Source organism: Pavona decussata, unplaced genomic scaffold (assembly GCF_977016875.1).
Source record: "Pavona decussata unplaced genomic scaffold, jaPavDecu1.1 SCAFFOLD_72, whole genome shotgun sequence".
Taxonomy (NCBI): domain Eukaryota; kingdom Metazoa; phylum Cnidaria; class Anthozoa; order Scleractinia; family Agariciidae; genus Pavona; species Pavona decussata.
Genome location: NW_028145491.1, coordinates 3,530,001 through 3,548,100, shown reverse-complemented (window position 1 = coordinate 3,548,100; position 18,100 = coordinate 3,530,001). Strand labels below are relative to the sequence as shown.

At 38.2% G+C, this 18,100-nt stretch overlaps 1 protein-coding gene, 1 long non-coding RNA gene and 1 pseudogene across 2 annotated transcripts in view; 2 read left to right on the top strand and 1 right to left on the bottom strand.

The window, feature by feature from the left end:
- The window catches only part of LOC146477035 (treslin-like), an 88,428-nt gene extending 70,911 nt beyond the window's left edge, over window positions 1-17,517 (bottom strand). Inside the window, exons 1-3 of the mRNA XM_085114083.1 lie at window positions 16,687-17,517; window positions 5,622-5,904; window positions 1,387-1,736 (exon numbers count right to left, since the gene is read on the bottom strand). Of these exons, the coding sequence (XP_084970209.1) occupies window positions 1,387-1,736; window positions 5,622-5,904; window positions 16,687-17,376 (1,323 nt within the window). The 5' untranslated portion in view covers window positions 17,377-17,517. The remainder of the gene's footprint in view (window positions 1-1,386; window positions 1,737-5,621; window positions 5,905-16,686) is intronic.
- LOC146477026 (uncharacterized) overlaps window positions 1-18,100 on the top strand; it is a 310,708-nt gene that overhangs the window by 99,839 nt on the left and 192,769 nt on the right. The gene's annotated exons all lie outside the window — the stretch shown is intronic.
- Window positions 17,740-18,100, top strand: part of LOC146477034 (uncharacterized) — a 2,204-nt pseudogene continuing 1,843 nt past the window's right edge.

The following is an 18,100-nucleotide window of genomic DNA, read 5'->3' as shown; positions in this document are numbered from 1 at the left end:
CGACAAAGCACTGGCGTGGGGGACAAGTGGGAAGGGTGAAAAAAAAAAAAATGATTTACGGTTAGGGCTTCCCCTTTCCAATTTACACCAGCGTGACATACTTTCCTTGGTACTCGCGACCTATTTTCCACTTCAACCAGGCCAAATCATCAATACACCGAATGTCAAAGAACGACTGTTCACAGATTTGAGTCTTTGAGCGCTGGGAAACTCCACAACAGGTTTAACTCAATTTACTTTAAGCGCTGTGTTCAAAGGGAATTAAAGACTTTCTTCCGTAGCAGTCACAACATTGAGGCCGCCATATTCCCGCGGGCTCACAAACCTGGTTACAGTCCTTGTTATTTAAAGATTTTCAAATATTTCATTTGCATGTTTATTTATGGAAAACAGAAAAAAAAACAAGGAAGTTTGGATTGTTTTTCTTTAGTAAAGCGAAGCAGCCAAAATTGCAGTTAAATGAAGAACCTGATAAAGTCGACTGAAACAGGAACACCAGTAGAAGCCGAGAAACTGACGCAAAGAAGGTTTCAGCAATCGTGGAAAACAAAATACGTATGGCTTAAGTATGATGAGGCTAACCATGCAATGTACTGTACTTTGTGCCAAGATAATAGCAAGACAAATTCATTCACGGCTAACGGACGAGTAAGCTTGGAAGGCATGTTGTTGTTCTTTTTTGGAGCTTGGAGTCTCACATTTCAGTTAGAATGAGATTGTGGTCAAAGATAACATAGTTAAGCTGTCTACCACCTATGTACATTCGGATTCCATAATGACCCAGTCTATCTCTCGAATGACCCACTTTTTTGTCTATATGGGCCCTTGGACCCCAAGATGCAAAATCCTGGTGAGAACACTGGGTAAGTATATAAAATTGCTTCTTCTTATTTCTCTTGAAATAACTTCCTTATTCAACACCTCTTCACTAAACCAGAAATATGAGCATTATGGCAATCTTCCAAACTCTGAAATTTAAGATAGTCGGATGTTGATAAGAGCATTCCAAGTGAGCCTGTGTCACTCACTATATACATGTAATTCACCATTCTCGTTCATTTACCAGGCTTAAAATATAGTATCACATTTATTCTACCAGGGTTGCTGTTAGTCATTTACATTGTTACCTGAAGAAGGTTAATGCAGCACCAACTGAAACTTCCTGCACTAGCTTTTAAAAGTCAGCGTCAATGTTTAACCATTTCAATTTTTAACCATGCCTGGCTACAAAACAATTTCTTTTATGCAATGATTTCTTTGACATTAAAATCTCCCAAAGAAGAGAATATAAGGGGAATCAATTTTTGAGCTGTTGCGACTAACTGATTGATCATTAGTAACATCCGCTTTTACATGTACTAATAACAACAAACTTAATTATCTTACCAGACTTTTGTTCTCTTTTGCCAAGGAGAGTAAGAGTTCCTGGAACCACCCAGAAAGAAACTCTTTGAAGCACAAAGCAGAGTTACTTAAATTATCTTTCTGTCTGCAGTCCAGTCCAATACAGGAATACGCTTTCATTGGGTGCAACCATGATAGACAGACGTGGCTGTGACTTATCGACCCTCTAATCCAAAGAAGAGTAGGACAGAAGGGCATCTGAGTAGTTTTGAGTCCTGATGAAACATTGCTTGGCATGTCATCACCTTCAGTGGACATTTGACTTAGCTGCCTAACTGCTGGCTGGAACACAGAGGTAAGCTGAACAAAACAGTGGACTTTACTGTCAGCACCTATAAATGTACATATAAGAAGTGGCCAGAAGTTTACACAGCATTGACAAAACATTTTGACTCTATAATAATTGGGTATGTTGCATGATTCTAGTCCAGTAATGTGTGGTTCCAGTAAATATCCGTACCCCACCCACAGAAGGGATTTTTCATATGGCCCCCGCCCCCTCCCCTCTGGATTTTCCAAAATCAGCCCACAAAATACAACCCCCCTCCCCTCCGGAAATTCCAATTTTTCCGCACACCCCCTGGAAATATTTCTATTTCTAGTAAAAGCAAGAAGTAAGCTTGTTTATTATTCAAGAGGCCGAATTTTGATGCTTACGTGTGTTTTCTAGAAAATTAGCATATACTGTAACCAACATATGAGCAAAAGTCGCGTGCCGCGTGGTAACGTACTTATCAAAAATGCATATCTTCATTACAACTAATTCCGCTTCATTATCCTGACAAAACAGCAACACTTCAATATAAACGAACAGATATCAAAATGCAAGTTCACATTCAAGGGCGCTGGGGAAAGAAACGCTTTACACTGCACCAGTAAAAACAAAACAATCAAAACAGTATCAAATTTCCGCGCCAAATATTTAAGTTTATAACAGCGCGCGTGCATCCTAATCTAATTCCTATTGGCGCCATCATGGTACATTTCTCAACATACGCACGGCCGTGTGTCCATCCGATGACGTGTGCAAGTCAGGTGAAGGAAGCATGCACACGCTATGTTATAAAAAACTTTTTACAGAGAGACAACACCATAAAAAACATATATTTATAAGAGCTTGTCGAAGTTAATGAAACATTAAGATTAAACCGATATGAGAAACTATTGTCACCTTTTTTTTCAGAGAATTTTGTAATTAATCAGGAACAAAACCTGTTTTCCAGGAATCGCTTACTTCATTTTCGCTATGTTATAAAAGAATTGGTTCATGCTTTTAGCTGTGCGTATATAGAGTTATGGATGCACTTAGGAAGTTTGGAGAGCACTCAAGTAGCTAGACTTGCTCTCGGCTACGCTTCGAGCAACTCTTACGCTTCTCGCGTGCTCTCCAAACTTCCCGCGTGCATCCATAACTCGATATACGCACGCTAAGCATGAACCAATTCTTAAATTTCAGAAAGAATATGGTGTCTCAGATTACATGGAAAATCTAATCTTTCTTGGCCTTTAACGAAGATTCCGATGTTTTTTATTTTTTCCAATGAGATAGGGTTCTCCAAGCCGTTATTTTATAGTAACTGTTTTTTGTGTCACGAAATATAACCTTCGATCTTTGATCTTGTCGGAGTTGCGTACAGTGGAATTCAATCTTTTCCCGCGACAATATTTAGCGTCGTGTGACGGTCAAAATTTGACTTGTCGATTTCGGAACTTGATAAGTTTTCTTTTATTTAAGACTGTTTGACTATGGTAAACTGGCTACTCTGGACACCTGGCAGAGCTAAAAAATCTTTACAATAGGTTTTTTTCATTCAAAGTTAAGCCTGCGTTTGAAAACATTTCAGCGCCAGACGCTGGAATGTTCTGTAAACCAAATTGTGTGAATAATGGTTCGTGTTTATATGCAAATGTAATGATTTAATCATTGATACAACGTGATTTACCATGGTATCGAAGAAATTTTTCCCGTCTGTTATGCGAAAATATATTTAACGTTTTGAGTTAAAATTCGTGAAGCAACAAGACGTTGTTTATTTATCTGATTTATATCGCACGCAGCTTGTTAATTTTGACAAATAATATTTGCCTCCTGAACTATAATTGTCTTACCGTCCTTTTACTTAGTTCTCGAAGAATTATTTTTATCGGAATCAGAGAATTTTTTTCTGTCGATTCCAAATTACTACAGTCATTGTAGTTCAATGTTGATCACGCAATAATTCAGTTCAAACAATATTTTTCACGGTGGAGAATGGAAACGAAAAAATGCGACGTAAATGTCTGCCAGCAGAGACGATACAGCTTGAAGTGACAGAAATACCTAGTTAAATATGTGTGGCAGATCAAGCGGGTGTAATTTACACGATTTATTTGTCTTTTTTCCACAACATGGGCTTCGCGTACCAGCCGCTGTTCGGGAAAATGACCGCACTCGAGCGGCGACAGAAATCAAGCCTAACCACAATGAAAATATTCATTTTGTGCTGTGCAAGATTTATTTTTGCGTCCGCGACTCGGGAGGAAAATGCAAACAAACGAAAATTGAACATACCAGTCGGTCTGGAAAAAAACAAATATATTATTGATACAACCCCCCCCCCCCCTTAGGAATTTCCTGGACCCTTGAACCCCCCCCCCCCCCCCCCACCACCACTCTGGAATTTCCAATCTCTTCCGTGGGGGAGGTATGGATATTTTATGGAACCACACAATAACACTCTAACACATTGTAACGAGTAAGGAAAGGCCTAATTTAATGTAATTAAATCTTGCACTGTAACAAAAAGTAATAGAAAAAGACTCCATTCAAGTTATTCAATGACCTGTCATTAGGAAAGGTGTTGCAAAGAAGGTTTACCTAAAAGCTGGAATCCAGAATCCAGAATCCAGAAAAAATGAAAATTTGTCGACATGAAAATTTCAACGAAGGTTAAAGTCACTTGGAAAACAGTTTTTATAGCTCTTGAAAAATTACAACATCAGTCAGGAGCCCGGAGAAATTTTCAAAAGTTTGCTTCAGATTTCAATTGCTGCAGTTAAGCCTATGGCATAAGTATTCTAAGGCAGTCCCTTTACATCGTAAAGCTTTAAAACACACCAGAATGACACTAGTCTATGTACTTGATGTCTACAACAAATCCCCACAATGCTTTGTGGCTGTCAAAATACCACCACTCATACACATCTCTTGCCTGTAGCTCTTCCGAAAGAACAAAAATCCCCTACTCACAAGCCAATCAGCATATGACAAAGAAAAGGAAAAAAAGAAAGAAAAGAACAATTTACACTATTCCATAGCTAAACAACTTTCTTATTAGCTGAATTAGGTGTGTCATAAACAATCGTGCTAATCGCAATGGATCATAACTATACAAAAAAGAATGTTTTGACAGCAAACTTTGCATAGTGATACCATTTAAAAATAGATTTGCCCAGGAAATTTGGTGAAACACAATGACCGCTGAAAAGAGTTTGACCATTTCCAGAAATATTTGGTTTAAAATATTGCCCTCTACAAGAAAAAATAAAAATAAAAATAAAGTCTTTTCTGATTTCCAGATTCTGTTTATTTGATTTTAAATGCATAGATAAGATCGTTCTGGTGTGCTTTAAAGCTTTACACTTTAAAGGGACTGCCTTAGAATAAATGTTATAGGCTTAACTGCAGGAATTGGAGAAACTTAGGCAAACTTTGGAAAATTTTACTGGGCTCCTATCTGATATTATAATCAGTTTCTGTTCCCCAAGTAACTTAACGTTTGTTGACATTTTCCATTTCTAGGAATTTTCATTTTCTGCATTCTGGAGTCCGGATTCTGGATTCTGGATTTTAGGTAAACCCTTGCAAAGATGCCCCAAGGCCTACTTGGCCTTCCATGCCAAAACTTGCAAGAACAAAAGTGGTCAATTAAAAATTATTATAAGTCATCTCACTCTGAACAGAAGGAACCAGAGAAGAACAAATATAAATTTCAAGACTACAAGGACCATAAATCCATCTACCAACTGTAATGACTCATTCAATTCACAAGCATACTTTAATGTTTAACTTTAACATGAATAATTTCCTTTCTAAAAATACATGTAAGCAGGTAATAATTGCCCTGGATACTAAAGTCCTGATTGTTCAAGGCAATTTGAGGTGTACCAATTATTTAAACATGGTTCATTAATCCAGCTTTTAAGTGGACGTCTTAATCTTACTTAATCTAATTTACCTGAAGAGCACAATAATCCTCTAGTCTCTGAGCAGTGCAGTTTCATGTCAAGAGGATGTGGAACAATATCAGATATTTCAGATAATGTTGCTGTCTTTCCAGCAATGTAAAAATCCATTGCAGTTTTGAAAGGAAGCAGGAGTCCATCAAAAGAAGAAGAGTTTGTTTGTGCAGAAGATGAAACACCCTGAATGATAGAGCCACAACCAATGGAGGAAAGTGGTATTACACATCCCCCAAACTCTTGCACAAAGGCTTCCAATAATGGTCTCAAGCTGGTATTCTACCAATAAAGAACAGCCTAGTTTAATACATGCACCAACAACAAAATGACTTACTAATAATCTTCTAAGGCGAGCACATTGACAAAAAGTTGTCATTTTTCAAGGATTTGTTTAGCTAGGAAATCTTTAATTCTTACTACATTTATTAAGTTATGTACTCACTAAATTTTGAGGATTGTAGTTGTTGTTGTTGTTGTTTTTTTTTTTGCAACAGTAAAATATAATTTGTAAAATATAATATGGTTCAAAGACTTGAAATTATCACTAACATCTAACAAACCAAACATAATAGCACTGATTAAAAAACATAATAATACCAGTATTGAACTGCTGAAGCTGAAATCCAGGTAAAATATTTTTCAAACACCCCCCTCCCCTACTCAATGTTAATAATAATAATAGTAACAATCAATAATTTTTTTAATTTATATTGTGCTTTTTAACATGCAATGATCAAAAGCACATTACAGTACAAGAGTATAGTCAATATGTACATAAAATAAGTGCTAAAGGCTAAAAGCAAACTTAAAAAGATATGTTTTAGGACAAGATTTAAAAGTTACTGTAATAGAATCAATATTGCGCAGGCTTGCCAGGAGCGCATTCCACAGTGTAAGCGCAGCAGCTACATTTAAAGATCTGTCACCAAAGGATTTTTTCATTTTCCCTGATGGATGTAATAGAATAGCGCCTGAATTAGAGTGCAGTAAAAAACGTGCGAACTCTCTTGCATTAATTAAGTCGCTAATATAAGCTGGTGCCATACTGTATTTTTAACTCACTTACTTACGTGACTTGCAGTTCACAACAAAATATCTCATTTCATCATTTCATATTTGTTACGATCGAAGTGGAGTTATAACGGTAATGTTGCTAATTAAAAGTAACACAATATATAACAAAATTCTTCAAGTTAAAATAGGACTAGGGTCAAAATCGCAGCGACTTAAACAAGTGGGACACGTGCGTTTGGCACCTCCGCACTTCCAGCGACAATTCCTGTCATCCATGGTACTGTGTATATGGCTTTTCCATTCAAGTGTGGCCGCTTAATACAGGTAAAAATAACAAAGAAAGACAAACATGGGACTGCTGCAGGGTAGCCACGGCCACTTAATAGAGGTGGCCGCCTAATACAGGTACCAAATACAGCGTTTGTATGCGCGAAAAATCGGGACTTTAAAAACTGGCCGCTTAATAGAGGGTGGCTGCTTAATACAGGGCCGTTATATACAGGTTCGACCATATAAAGCTTTCAATATCAATTAAACTAAATTTATAGCATTAAAAGGATAGGAGTTTCCCACTTTTCAAGTTGAATCAGTGAACAGAAGAAGTACGCCTGTGTCTTTTCAGTTGTAGCATCGCGTTTTTGAGTTCTCTTTCGAGGAGCTCGTTTACAGCTTTCTCAGGAGCCTTCGTATGTGAAGTCCACGAAACATTGCTCACTGGTCTAGGAAGATTCAAGATACTTAGCACCTTCTGTGCTGCAAAGTGATAAGAAATTGACTTGTCTATTTCCAAAACCACAGCACTCAAACTCGAGTGTAAACAAAAAGTGCTAATAAGTTAAAATGAAGCCGTTGCCGCGAAAAGGTCGCTGGGGAGTCCACGCCTTACAGAGATTATGTCACCATGAAAACTTATTAACTTTTCTACGAAAATACCTTTTTCTCAATGTTCTCACGTGTGTTTTAAGATTTTAAATAATTTGTTTTTGAAAATGTAAGTTTAAGTAATTAACTTTAATTTGATCGAAAAATAAACATTCGGCAAAAAGTAGCCCTTCGAAGGTTTGGAGTAACCTTAATGTCTGTTGTGCCAACAGTACAGTACAGGACAGTACAAGGATTAATTTCCAACAGTTGCGGTCTAGATCCGATAATAAGAAATTAAGTCTTATCATCATTAGTTTGTCCTGGTACATCCATTTTCTTAACTCACTAATGCATCTTTCCATGGCGCACACTGCCTCTGCTTGATCCTTCAGAATGTTGGGCTTAAAAGATAAGTAGAGTTGAGTGTCATCAGCAAAGCAATGAGCGTCAAGTAGGTGTGCTTGAATTATCTCCAAGAGCTTTGAGGCATAAACTGTAGAAAGAAGCAGACCTAGACAACTTCCCTCTGGAGCACCGACGCATAAATATAAGCTATCTGATTCAAACCCATCAAACAAAATACGTTGGCTACTCATATACTGAAGCTTGTGTTTAAGCGTATTTTATCATAACCATTGTTAGAATGGAAAATGCTTTTTTTTTTAGGAAGCAACATTGAAAAGGGGAAGGGGGTTTAGCTCCCCTAGAACTGTTTCATGTTTTTTTAGCTGGGATTGTCTAAATTAGTGGGAAAAATTGAATGCATATGCATATTGAGAAGACGCTCTAAGAATTTTTTGAGGATCTCGATGGCAGCTTTTAAGGAAACAATTACTGTATTTATTCGTCTGTAAGCCGAGCGATTTTTTCACAAAACTTTATTAAAATGTCAAAAATTTGAGCTAGCGAAGGGACCTTGGCTTATTGCCAAGTGTGTTTCCAAACAAAATATTTCCGTAACAGCAAATTCATATGAAACACAGATTAATTTGTCTATAAGCCTGAGATACTGCATGCAGAAATAAATGACAAAACAAGTTGAAGTTGGCCATTGATGTTATTTATGTGGTGGCTCCTAAAGGAGCGGAGAGAGGTTCTTTTCGTGCATAGTAAATGCAGCTTACTGTTCGTCCTCAGTGTCAGCGTTGAATTCGTCGTCCATCTCCTCCTCCTCCACTAGCTTCGAAAGATTTCAAAACTGACCAATCAGAATTGCCCATTCCCTCCTTGGTAAACAAACTCATCACATGATAAGTGTTGAAATTTGCGATCACGTTAAAAGAGAACTCACTTTGGCTTCTTTGCTGACCTCTGCTCTGTAAACCAGTCAAGTAACCACTCATCCAGCTGCAGATATTTCAGAGTGTAATTGCCCATCATTGTGCATTTCACTGACATCTTGAGCTGTCCATTGAAGAGGTTCTCTTGATCTTTCCTCCAGTGGCAGGGCAAATAGACTCACTGATGCCGTACTCTCTGGCTATCTCAGAATTGTTTTCGACGGCTTTGGCTCCTACAATTTTCAGTTTAAATGCAAAATTGTATGAACAACGACGAGTGTGGAAATGCATGTTTTCTGAGAGGGATGCTTTTCTTTTGTTCGAGTTAATTATCAACACAATCTATAGGCTTACGAGCATTTTCCATTGTTTACAGCAATACTGCATTGAAACACTCTTTTGAAAATTTTGCGTTCATTTCCGTTTGTTTGAGAATGGAATTCTCTGAATGTGGTCTTGGCTTATAGCCAAGTATTTTCAATTTACATGTTTTAAAAACCTCCCTGATCAGGGGTTGAAATGTTCCAGACTGCTTACCTGTGTCTAGTAACAAGCAGAATATATTTTTACCTGTCTCCACCAACATCCAACTTGAACAATACTATTTCAATATTATTTTATTTTCACTTTTTTAAACTCAACTGGGTTGTACAATTTGTTAGTAATAAACTGATAGAAAGCAATGATATTTTGTTGTCAATTTATTTTCTCAGCCTATTGAGGCATTTGGTTTGGCCCATAAGCATCTACTAGTCTCCTGTTTAATTTAGCATCATTCCACCATAATCCGATGACAATCCAATCACATAATCATGTGAGTGGACATTCTCTATGCGCATCGAATCACAGCCTGAGATGAGTTTGTTCCTGCTTGTTTTAATATCAAACTCTCTGCAGTAAGAACAGAACATCTTTCCATCCTCTGCTGACAACCACGGGCGCCCATCTTTCCATTTCTCATTGAACTTGAATACTTGTACATTATTCATTTCCTCGTCGGTGTTTCCAAATTCTCTTCTACGTGAACTTCTTCAACTTTCGCTTCTTTAGCACATTGCTTACGGGTCAGAAAACAATCCATATTGTAAACTCACGCTTGATCAGCAACGAAACGCAGGAGCAGGACACATTTGCAGTATTTGTCATTCACACTGCAAAGATTGCATCATCTTGCTTTTATTAAGTACAGTCTGGTAACTACTGTGCGAGAACTGCACGAGTGAGAACGACTGTGGGTGGTGAAACGGATGAAAATATAATTCAAATCGCTAAATTCTCAATTACTAAGGATTTTCTTGCCTGTCGCCAGTGACAAGCACATATTTTTTACCTGTCACTTTCTAAAATTACCTGAAATCGATAGACAGACAGGCAACATTTCGACCACTGCTGATTAAAACAGACAGAAGTTTAGGGTTAGCCGAGGTGGGCTTATAGACAAATGAATACAGTAATTTCTCAAACCTCAAACAAGAGAGAACAAAAGCAATACATACATACATATAATTTTTGTTGAGGCAGGTCGGTTTGCGGCAACCCAAAGGCTGGTTTGGACCTGCCAGGAACTAAAAAACTACTTAAATATAAGTACAAGTCTAAATTTATAAAAGCTTATTTAACGTAAAGAAATTTCAAGAACTAAGAAATATAAAAAGGCTGTTTGCTTTGATGTTATCACACAGGCCTCCTTTTTGAATTTAATACGATCTAATGTCCTTGAGGCCTGTCTAAGTTTTTGTTTGAAAAGCTGTCAGGAGGAAGCATCCTTGATGGCTTTAGGTAGCAAATTCCAGACAATGGGCCCTCTGTACCTTGCACTATTTCTACCAAGGTTACTGTTACACCGTACATGCGGAAAGTCATTAATACACCTATTATCAATGTTGCGTTTTGTAGAGGGCAGTGAGTTGATCAGGTAAACTTTTATGATAAACTTGATACATTATAGAAGCGAGTCTACGTTTGTAAATATAGCCAAATGAATTCCATTTAACTAGGTCAAGGATGTCAGAGTCAGGAGTTTCGCTGGACAGTTTATGGATTAGTTCGGCAATTCATTACATGTGGATGGTGAACAGGATCCCCAAAATAGCAATGCAGTACATGGTGCTTGGGACAACCCCTTTAAAATATATTTCTTCTAGTACACCTGAGGGTAGGACTTTGAGCTTTTTAAGGAATTTTAGCTTTCCTCCAAACTTATAGTGCAGGGCTTTAACCTGCGGTTTCCAGTTCAGTTTATAATCAATTTCAACACCCGCGCAAGTGGATTTGGTGGTGAAGTAAATGCAAGAGTTTACGGACATTAGAGGTCTCATTGGTCCGACAAAAACTTGGCTAGAAATCAGCATTGCCACGGTCTTACCAGTGTGAACAGTCAGGTGATTTTTACAGCACCAGACTTTGAAGTCATTTAATATTAGATTTAACGCATCAATGATTTCTTCGACTCCTTTCCCAAGGTAATTAATTGTGGTGTCATCTGCAAACATATGAATGCACCCAGTTTCGGATGAGTTTTGTAAGTCTTGACATATATTGTAAAGAGTCTGGGACCCAGTAAAGCACCTTGGGGAACACCGATATCAATTTGTTGTAGCTTTGATCGTACACCGTTAAAAGTAACATGTTGGAATCTTTCATGAAGGTAGCTTGCGATCCACTCATGGAACACACCAGACACACCTACATCTGACAATTTATCTTTTAGGATGGCATGGTCGACGGTGTTGAACGCCTTCTTGAAGTCAACAAATAGAACTCCAACTTTGCAGCCATCATCAATTGCCTTTTTCCATGCTTCAGTCAAATACAAAAATAGTGATTCGGTAGAGACACCTTTCTTGAAACCCCACTGATTTGAGTGAATAAGTTCATTTGTTACAAGGTGATAATCTAAGGAATCACAAACAATGCTCTCCAATAATTTGCTATTTAAATTAAGCATAGTCAGTGGTCAGTAGTTGGCGCAGTCTGATTTAGTCCCCTTCTTATACCGGGACTACCCAGGGCTGTCATTAAGAGGCGGGGACTGGGGATTTCCCCTGGTTACTAAGAACATGGCCCCCGGCTATTTTCATAGGAAAATAGAAGAAAAATAGAACCAAAAGAAATTCCTAGCTGTTTGATTCCCCGCCTACTTGTTGTACAGTACCGTGCAAATGTAAGTTGACAGTCCCTCAAAACTCGAACTTCGAGACTTGATCCTCGAAACTCGAAAGCTTTGAGGATCGAGGCTTGAGTCGAGTGCATCGAGTTTCGAGACAGGGAAACAAAGAACTTTTCGCGTGATTAGTTTTTCACACATCTTATCCGAGGCCACAGTTCGGTTCCTTTTTACAAGAACCAACTCTGCAGAGATAGCCAACTGTGTTTACGTTTTTGTTGGAGCGATGTGCGCATGTGTGTGCTCGAGCTGGAAAGCGTTCGCTCTTCAAGCGTTTTCTCGGTTCCTTGCCGATTACAATCGAAAGTATTGTGCGTTTTTAATCAAGGAAATGCTGTTTTCGAAGTTTTGATTCAAAAGTTTAAAGTACAATCAAGCATAATTATTTGCAGTGTACTGGTTTAGCGAGGTTAAAAGCGATCGCGCGTGTTTCCATTCTCGGCTTGTGAAACAGCGGCCGAAAAAGTCGCAATCTTTTAGTTTCGTCACTTTTAAAACTTGGTTTAGTGAACAGGTAATCCAGTCATCTGTCAGAGGAAGACACGGTTACAATCCCAAATCAGTTGATAGAAAATGAAGAAAACGGGACATTGCCTTTTGAGATTATCTCGATAATATTTATGCAAATTTGTAACGCCAAAGATGTAAACATTCGTGGCCGTTTTCAAAGTCTTCTCTAAGGCAAGCGAACGGTCATGTCGAAGTTTCCCCGGTTCCTTGCTGAACTCTGCCGTAAATGTTGTCCGTTTTTAAATAAGGAAATGCTTTTTTCGAAGTTTTCATTCGATAGATTCGAGTACAAACAAGTATAATCTTGTGGCGTACTGCTTGCGCAGCAAACATATTTCAGAAGCGATCGTGTTACATTCTGCGAAAAAGCCACAGTCTTGTAGTTTAGTTTGCTTCATTGAGTTTGAAGTTTGATTAAAAAGAATTGGTGTCGGATATGAAAAATTTAAGCATGTTTTAATTTCACAACAACGCGAACAGAAGTGTTTTTAAAATAATACGCGGAAGGAAAAAACGTGCCGAAACAGATTTATCGAACACTTACTGACACTGATTTGATTCACTTCAACTTTTGACCAAACTAAGAAAGGACTACGTGCAAGAGCCATACGAAAATCGCTTTTGTTCTCTCTTTTTGTTTGAGGTTCGAGAAATTAATCGTTTCCTCGAAATCTGCCGTCAAGATCCTCGAAAAATTCTTTGAGAGTCTCGATACTTGATACTTGAAACTCGAGCATTGATACTCGATTCTCGAAAGCTTCAAGATAGGATCGAGTTTCGAGTCGAGACTGTCAACTTACATTTGCACGGTACTGTATTTATCCAGCAACTTCAAATCTTAGTGACAGCCCTGACTACCTCTCCAATCTTCCAATTACAGGGGAAAATGCCACGTTGTATTCTATTTTTGAAGATACTATAGCTTTTGCATGTACTGTACTGTTCCACAGTGTGGTCGAATACCTTGAACAAAAACATCTGTAGACTACAGTCAGTTCAGAACTTTGCTGCCTGCATTAATACAGGTACAGTACCACTCAAAAGTAAGTTACCACCCTCTCGCGAGACACGATTCTTGTCTCACGAGAGGGTGAAAAAACTGTAAGTACATTTACTAAGGCTTGACTTTTTCGCAAGAGTTTTGCGAGAATATCAAGTTGAGGGTCAGTGTAAGCGAACGACGGCTGCGGAGAAGACTAGCGAACTTGTTGATAAATCTCTCATTGCGCATTTATTCGGAAGTGGCCCGTTGGGTTATCGGAGCTAATGGCTAATAAATCTGCAGAACCTAATAAAGCGCGTTCGTGTAAATGTAAATAAAACAAAAATGTAATAAAAATGATAAGTTGGATCTTTCAGAGTTTTTGTTATGAAGCCACTGCGTTACACTTTCTTGAACACATTGAGGATGTCTCATGTTTCACTTGCAACTTCGCGTTGATTTGGTTTTCAAGTGCAAATTGTTTCGTTGGTATTTTATACATAACAGTTCAATGCGTTTGAAGGCGAAATCGCAATGCTTTGCAAATGAAACTTTCCGATCAAAATCCTCGGTTTTGAAGGTTGAGATGTAAGCGCGGCGCGGTAACCTTTGACATCTTCCCGTTGCCGAAATGCAAATTCCGTGCACAATGAACTGAAATCAATTCTGAAGTTTCAGGGTATTCAAAAACTGTTTTATAGATACAGGCACAAAACTTGACTTTAAAAAGGCTGGTTTTTTAAGGTAGGAATTGTGTGTGTGCGGGAAAGTTTCAATTGCAAATTGATTTCCCGGCGAGTTCGCTTAGCGCATCGCTTTACAAACTCGTCGCTAAACTTGTCACTAAACGAAACCTTTGAAGTGAGTGAAGACACGATTTTTGTAAAATAAATCATCTCTTACATTGTGCACGAATCGAAACCTTTGAACTGAATGAAGGACAAATCGTTTTGAATCACATAACTCTTGCAATGCGAACACGTTGGCATGCGTTTTAAAAATGGCACGGATAAACGCATCACAAGACAAGTGCGCGAGAAACTCGGTAATATTCCAATATTTTCGCATCTGTGATTCTCGCAAGACGAGATTCTCGTCTCGAGGGACGCGACTCTCGTCTCGCGAGAAACAAGACGAGACTGGTGACTTACTTTTGAGCGGTACTGTACCAGGAAATTCGATCACATAACCACTGCACTAAGAGATCTACGTTGGTTACCAGTTAAACAAAAGCTTTTCTTCCGTGATGCTGTCATGGCATTTAAATGCATGACTGATCAAGCTCCACATTATCTTGGCGATCAATTTACGACAAGAATTGCGGTCACTGGGCGTGTGACTTGAAGTTGCCAACTTTTAAATATCCCCTTGTATAAGTCGAGTACCGTGCAGAGAACTTTCTACTACCGCATGGTTCATATTTGGAACAATCTAGACGGTACTCTTAAAACTGCAAAATCGATTTCTACGTTTAAATTTTACCTCAAAATTAAATTGGTTACTAATTTTTTTGTTAATAGTACGTCGTGACAGCATTTAGTATCTTATTAGTATTAATTTTATTATAATTGTATAGTATGTAGTGATAATATCTATTACATAATTAATTCTCATAGGTATGTTCATATTGTTAATTACATTGTCACTGAAAAGCCCCACCAGGGGAGTGTCAATAAAGTATTGTATTGTATTGTATTGTATGTAGTCTTTTTTTAGTTTGGTCGACAGTTGAAGTAAATCAAATCAGCGGCAGCGAGTGTTCCATAAATCTGTTTCGGCGCGTTTCTTTGTTCCGCATATTATTTATAAAACACACCCATGGATAGTTGTTGAGAAACTAAAACATGCTTAAATTTTATCATATGCTACACCAATTCTTTTTAATCAAACTTCAAACTCAATGAAAACCACGCTTAAAACAACAAGATTGTGGAGAATGGAAACACCCGCGATCGCTTTTAGCCTTGCTAAGTAGTAGCTGCACATTATTATCATGCTTGATTGTCCTTTTATCTTTCAAATTAAAACTTTGAAAACAGCATTTCCTTGATAAAAATGCACAATACCATTGGTTGTAATCCGCAAGGAACCGAGAAAACGCTTGGAGACCTAACTCTTTTCAGCTGGAGCATACACATTGCTCCAACAAAAACACAAAGACAGTTGGCTGTCTCGCAGACTTGGTTCCTGTAAAAAGGAACCGAACTGTGGTCTCGGATAAGATGTGTGACTAATCACGCACAAAGTTGTTCTTTGTTGCTGAGCCGGTTCTACAAGAAAGTCAGCAAGTGTAGTCATACTTTGTCAAAGACTCAGCAATTCAAAAGAACAATAAAAAATCAACAATACGAAAACAAGGAGATAGCTCATACATACTTATGAGTCTGACTAGACGACGCGTATACGCGTCCACAGCAGACGTTTGGTTTGCTTAATTCTACCCTACATTATAGGTTACTTTAGCAAGACCCTTCAAACTCATGTATTCAATAAGGCATTTTATAGCTAGTTTTAATTTGTTTCTATTAATACAAACAAATTATTCAGCAAATTTACTATGACTATGACTCAACTATGACTCTAGCAAACCACCTGTACTCAGGACATGCTACTACCATGCCACTGTACAACTTAATGCAACTAAATGCACTGAACACACAATGTAATGCAGTGAAGAAGCAAGAAATCAAAATTGAATTTAAAAAATGAGGAAGCTCAAAAGAGTTTTCAGCTGCAACCCACTCACACTAGCTGAATGAACCAAAATTATATCTAGAGAAGTGCATGCAGTAGACCAGAAGAGGAAATGCAGCATAGAACAGTGAAATCAGAAACAGAACCTGCAGGAAACATTTGTTTTCATCTCAAAATTTTGGACAGTGACATGTCTTGATTTTTTGCATGCATACATCATTCAGGAAGCCACTTCAAATAGAACAGTTTGGAAGAAAGTTATCCAAGAATCTGGGGTGCTTCCTGGCAAAACAATAAAAACAGTAGGTCACCAACTTAGTTTTTGAGATAATTTGCGATAAAACTGAAATTTAGGGTGTCCTTTTTGTGAAGCTGACCTGTCTCCATGGTAACCATTATGTCAGAACTACCAGCAAAACAGTCACAAAAGATGTTTATACAGTTTGCCACATCCCATACATTAATTATACATGCATCAGTAATTCACTGTCATACTAACCCTCTTAAGCTTACACAAAGCACGAGCAAAAGCAGTTCATACATAAACTTACCTCTTCAGGTTGGACATTTCCAATATTCACCCACTGCAAACAAATCTGACGTTCTTTAAACTCCTTGTACAATACAGAAGGCATTAGGACATTCTTTAGACTCTCCAAAGATGTTAAGGCCGGTGAAATTTCACCTCCAAAGTCTTGGATCGAGGCATCATCGCGGGGACAACCACTCAAAAGAAACATAACATTTCGTTTCTTTTTGCTGCTGCACAATGAGTTGACATTTCCACGAGTTGTTCTTACCGGGGAACTCATGTCTGGTCCATCCCACTGAAAATCGTGAACTGCATTTGTGAACGCACAACAGATGCACTTAGCTCCCGCTGGCGGCTTAGAAAGCATTGGTAATGTGTTCCCATCTTGCGCATTTTGAGCAAAAGACTCGTTCAACTTTTTCGACACCTGATTTTCAAAATCTTCAAAGACAGATATTGAGAATTCCTTGAAGTCATGCCGCTCAACATGATGCGAAAGTGACCTAGAAGTGAAGATTTTGTATCCCCAACGTATATTTGATCGCTTTCCATTCCTGTAATCGCTGAAATAGACAAGAACTCGCAACGCGAACAATCGAATGGCGTTCGCCGCGTTCTCCGCAGAATAGCTGGATCCCCAAAGCGAAGGATTCGAATCGACAAGGAATACAACTTGATAGCAATTATCTTGAGAAGCCTCATCTATCATACTTAAACTTTAAGCTTATATGTTTTGATCTTAGCTCGACGAAAACCTGCTAAAAAGCTCGAAATACCGTCAACTAAAATGACCTTGTGCATGAACATCGGACATCTCCCGCCATCGAATCACGTGCCAGGTCACATGATCTTTGCCTCGTCCCAGGGAAATAATTGTAATTTTTTTTTTTTTTGATCGTTTTATCGACTTTTCAGCAGCTTTTTTAGCGATATTTTTAGCGACTTTTTTTAGCGACTTTTTAGCGACTTTTTTAGCAGGCTCAAGTAACTGACTGGTAAGTGGAAATTCGTGCACGTGGTTGAAACAAGAAGAGCCGATCATGATGATTTCTTTATATTCACCGTCAATAGACAGTTACAAGGTGTTTATATACCTACCCGCAAATAGCTGAAGCTAGTCGAGGCGGGTAGGTATGTTTATACTTAACTAAATACAAATACATTTGGTGTTTACAACTGAATTGACTAAAATAAAAGTTAAATAAGTAGTAAACAAACAAGTGACGCAAAAAAAGGGATTCGCTAGCTGATAGAAATTAAAGGATTGTCAAAGTTCTTCCACGGAAGCTGTCATGCCTGAGTACTTGCCTGTAAATCGAGCGGTTAGCCGTAATGATGCAATCGAGAATTATTTTATACTTGGATTCACTGCCTCAGAAATTCTTTGGAATTCGGCTCAGTCTCAGGCAGCTAAGGAGAATTCTTAAAAATCG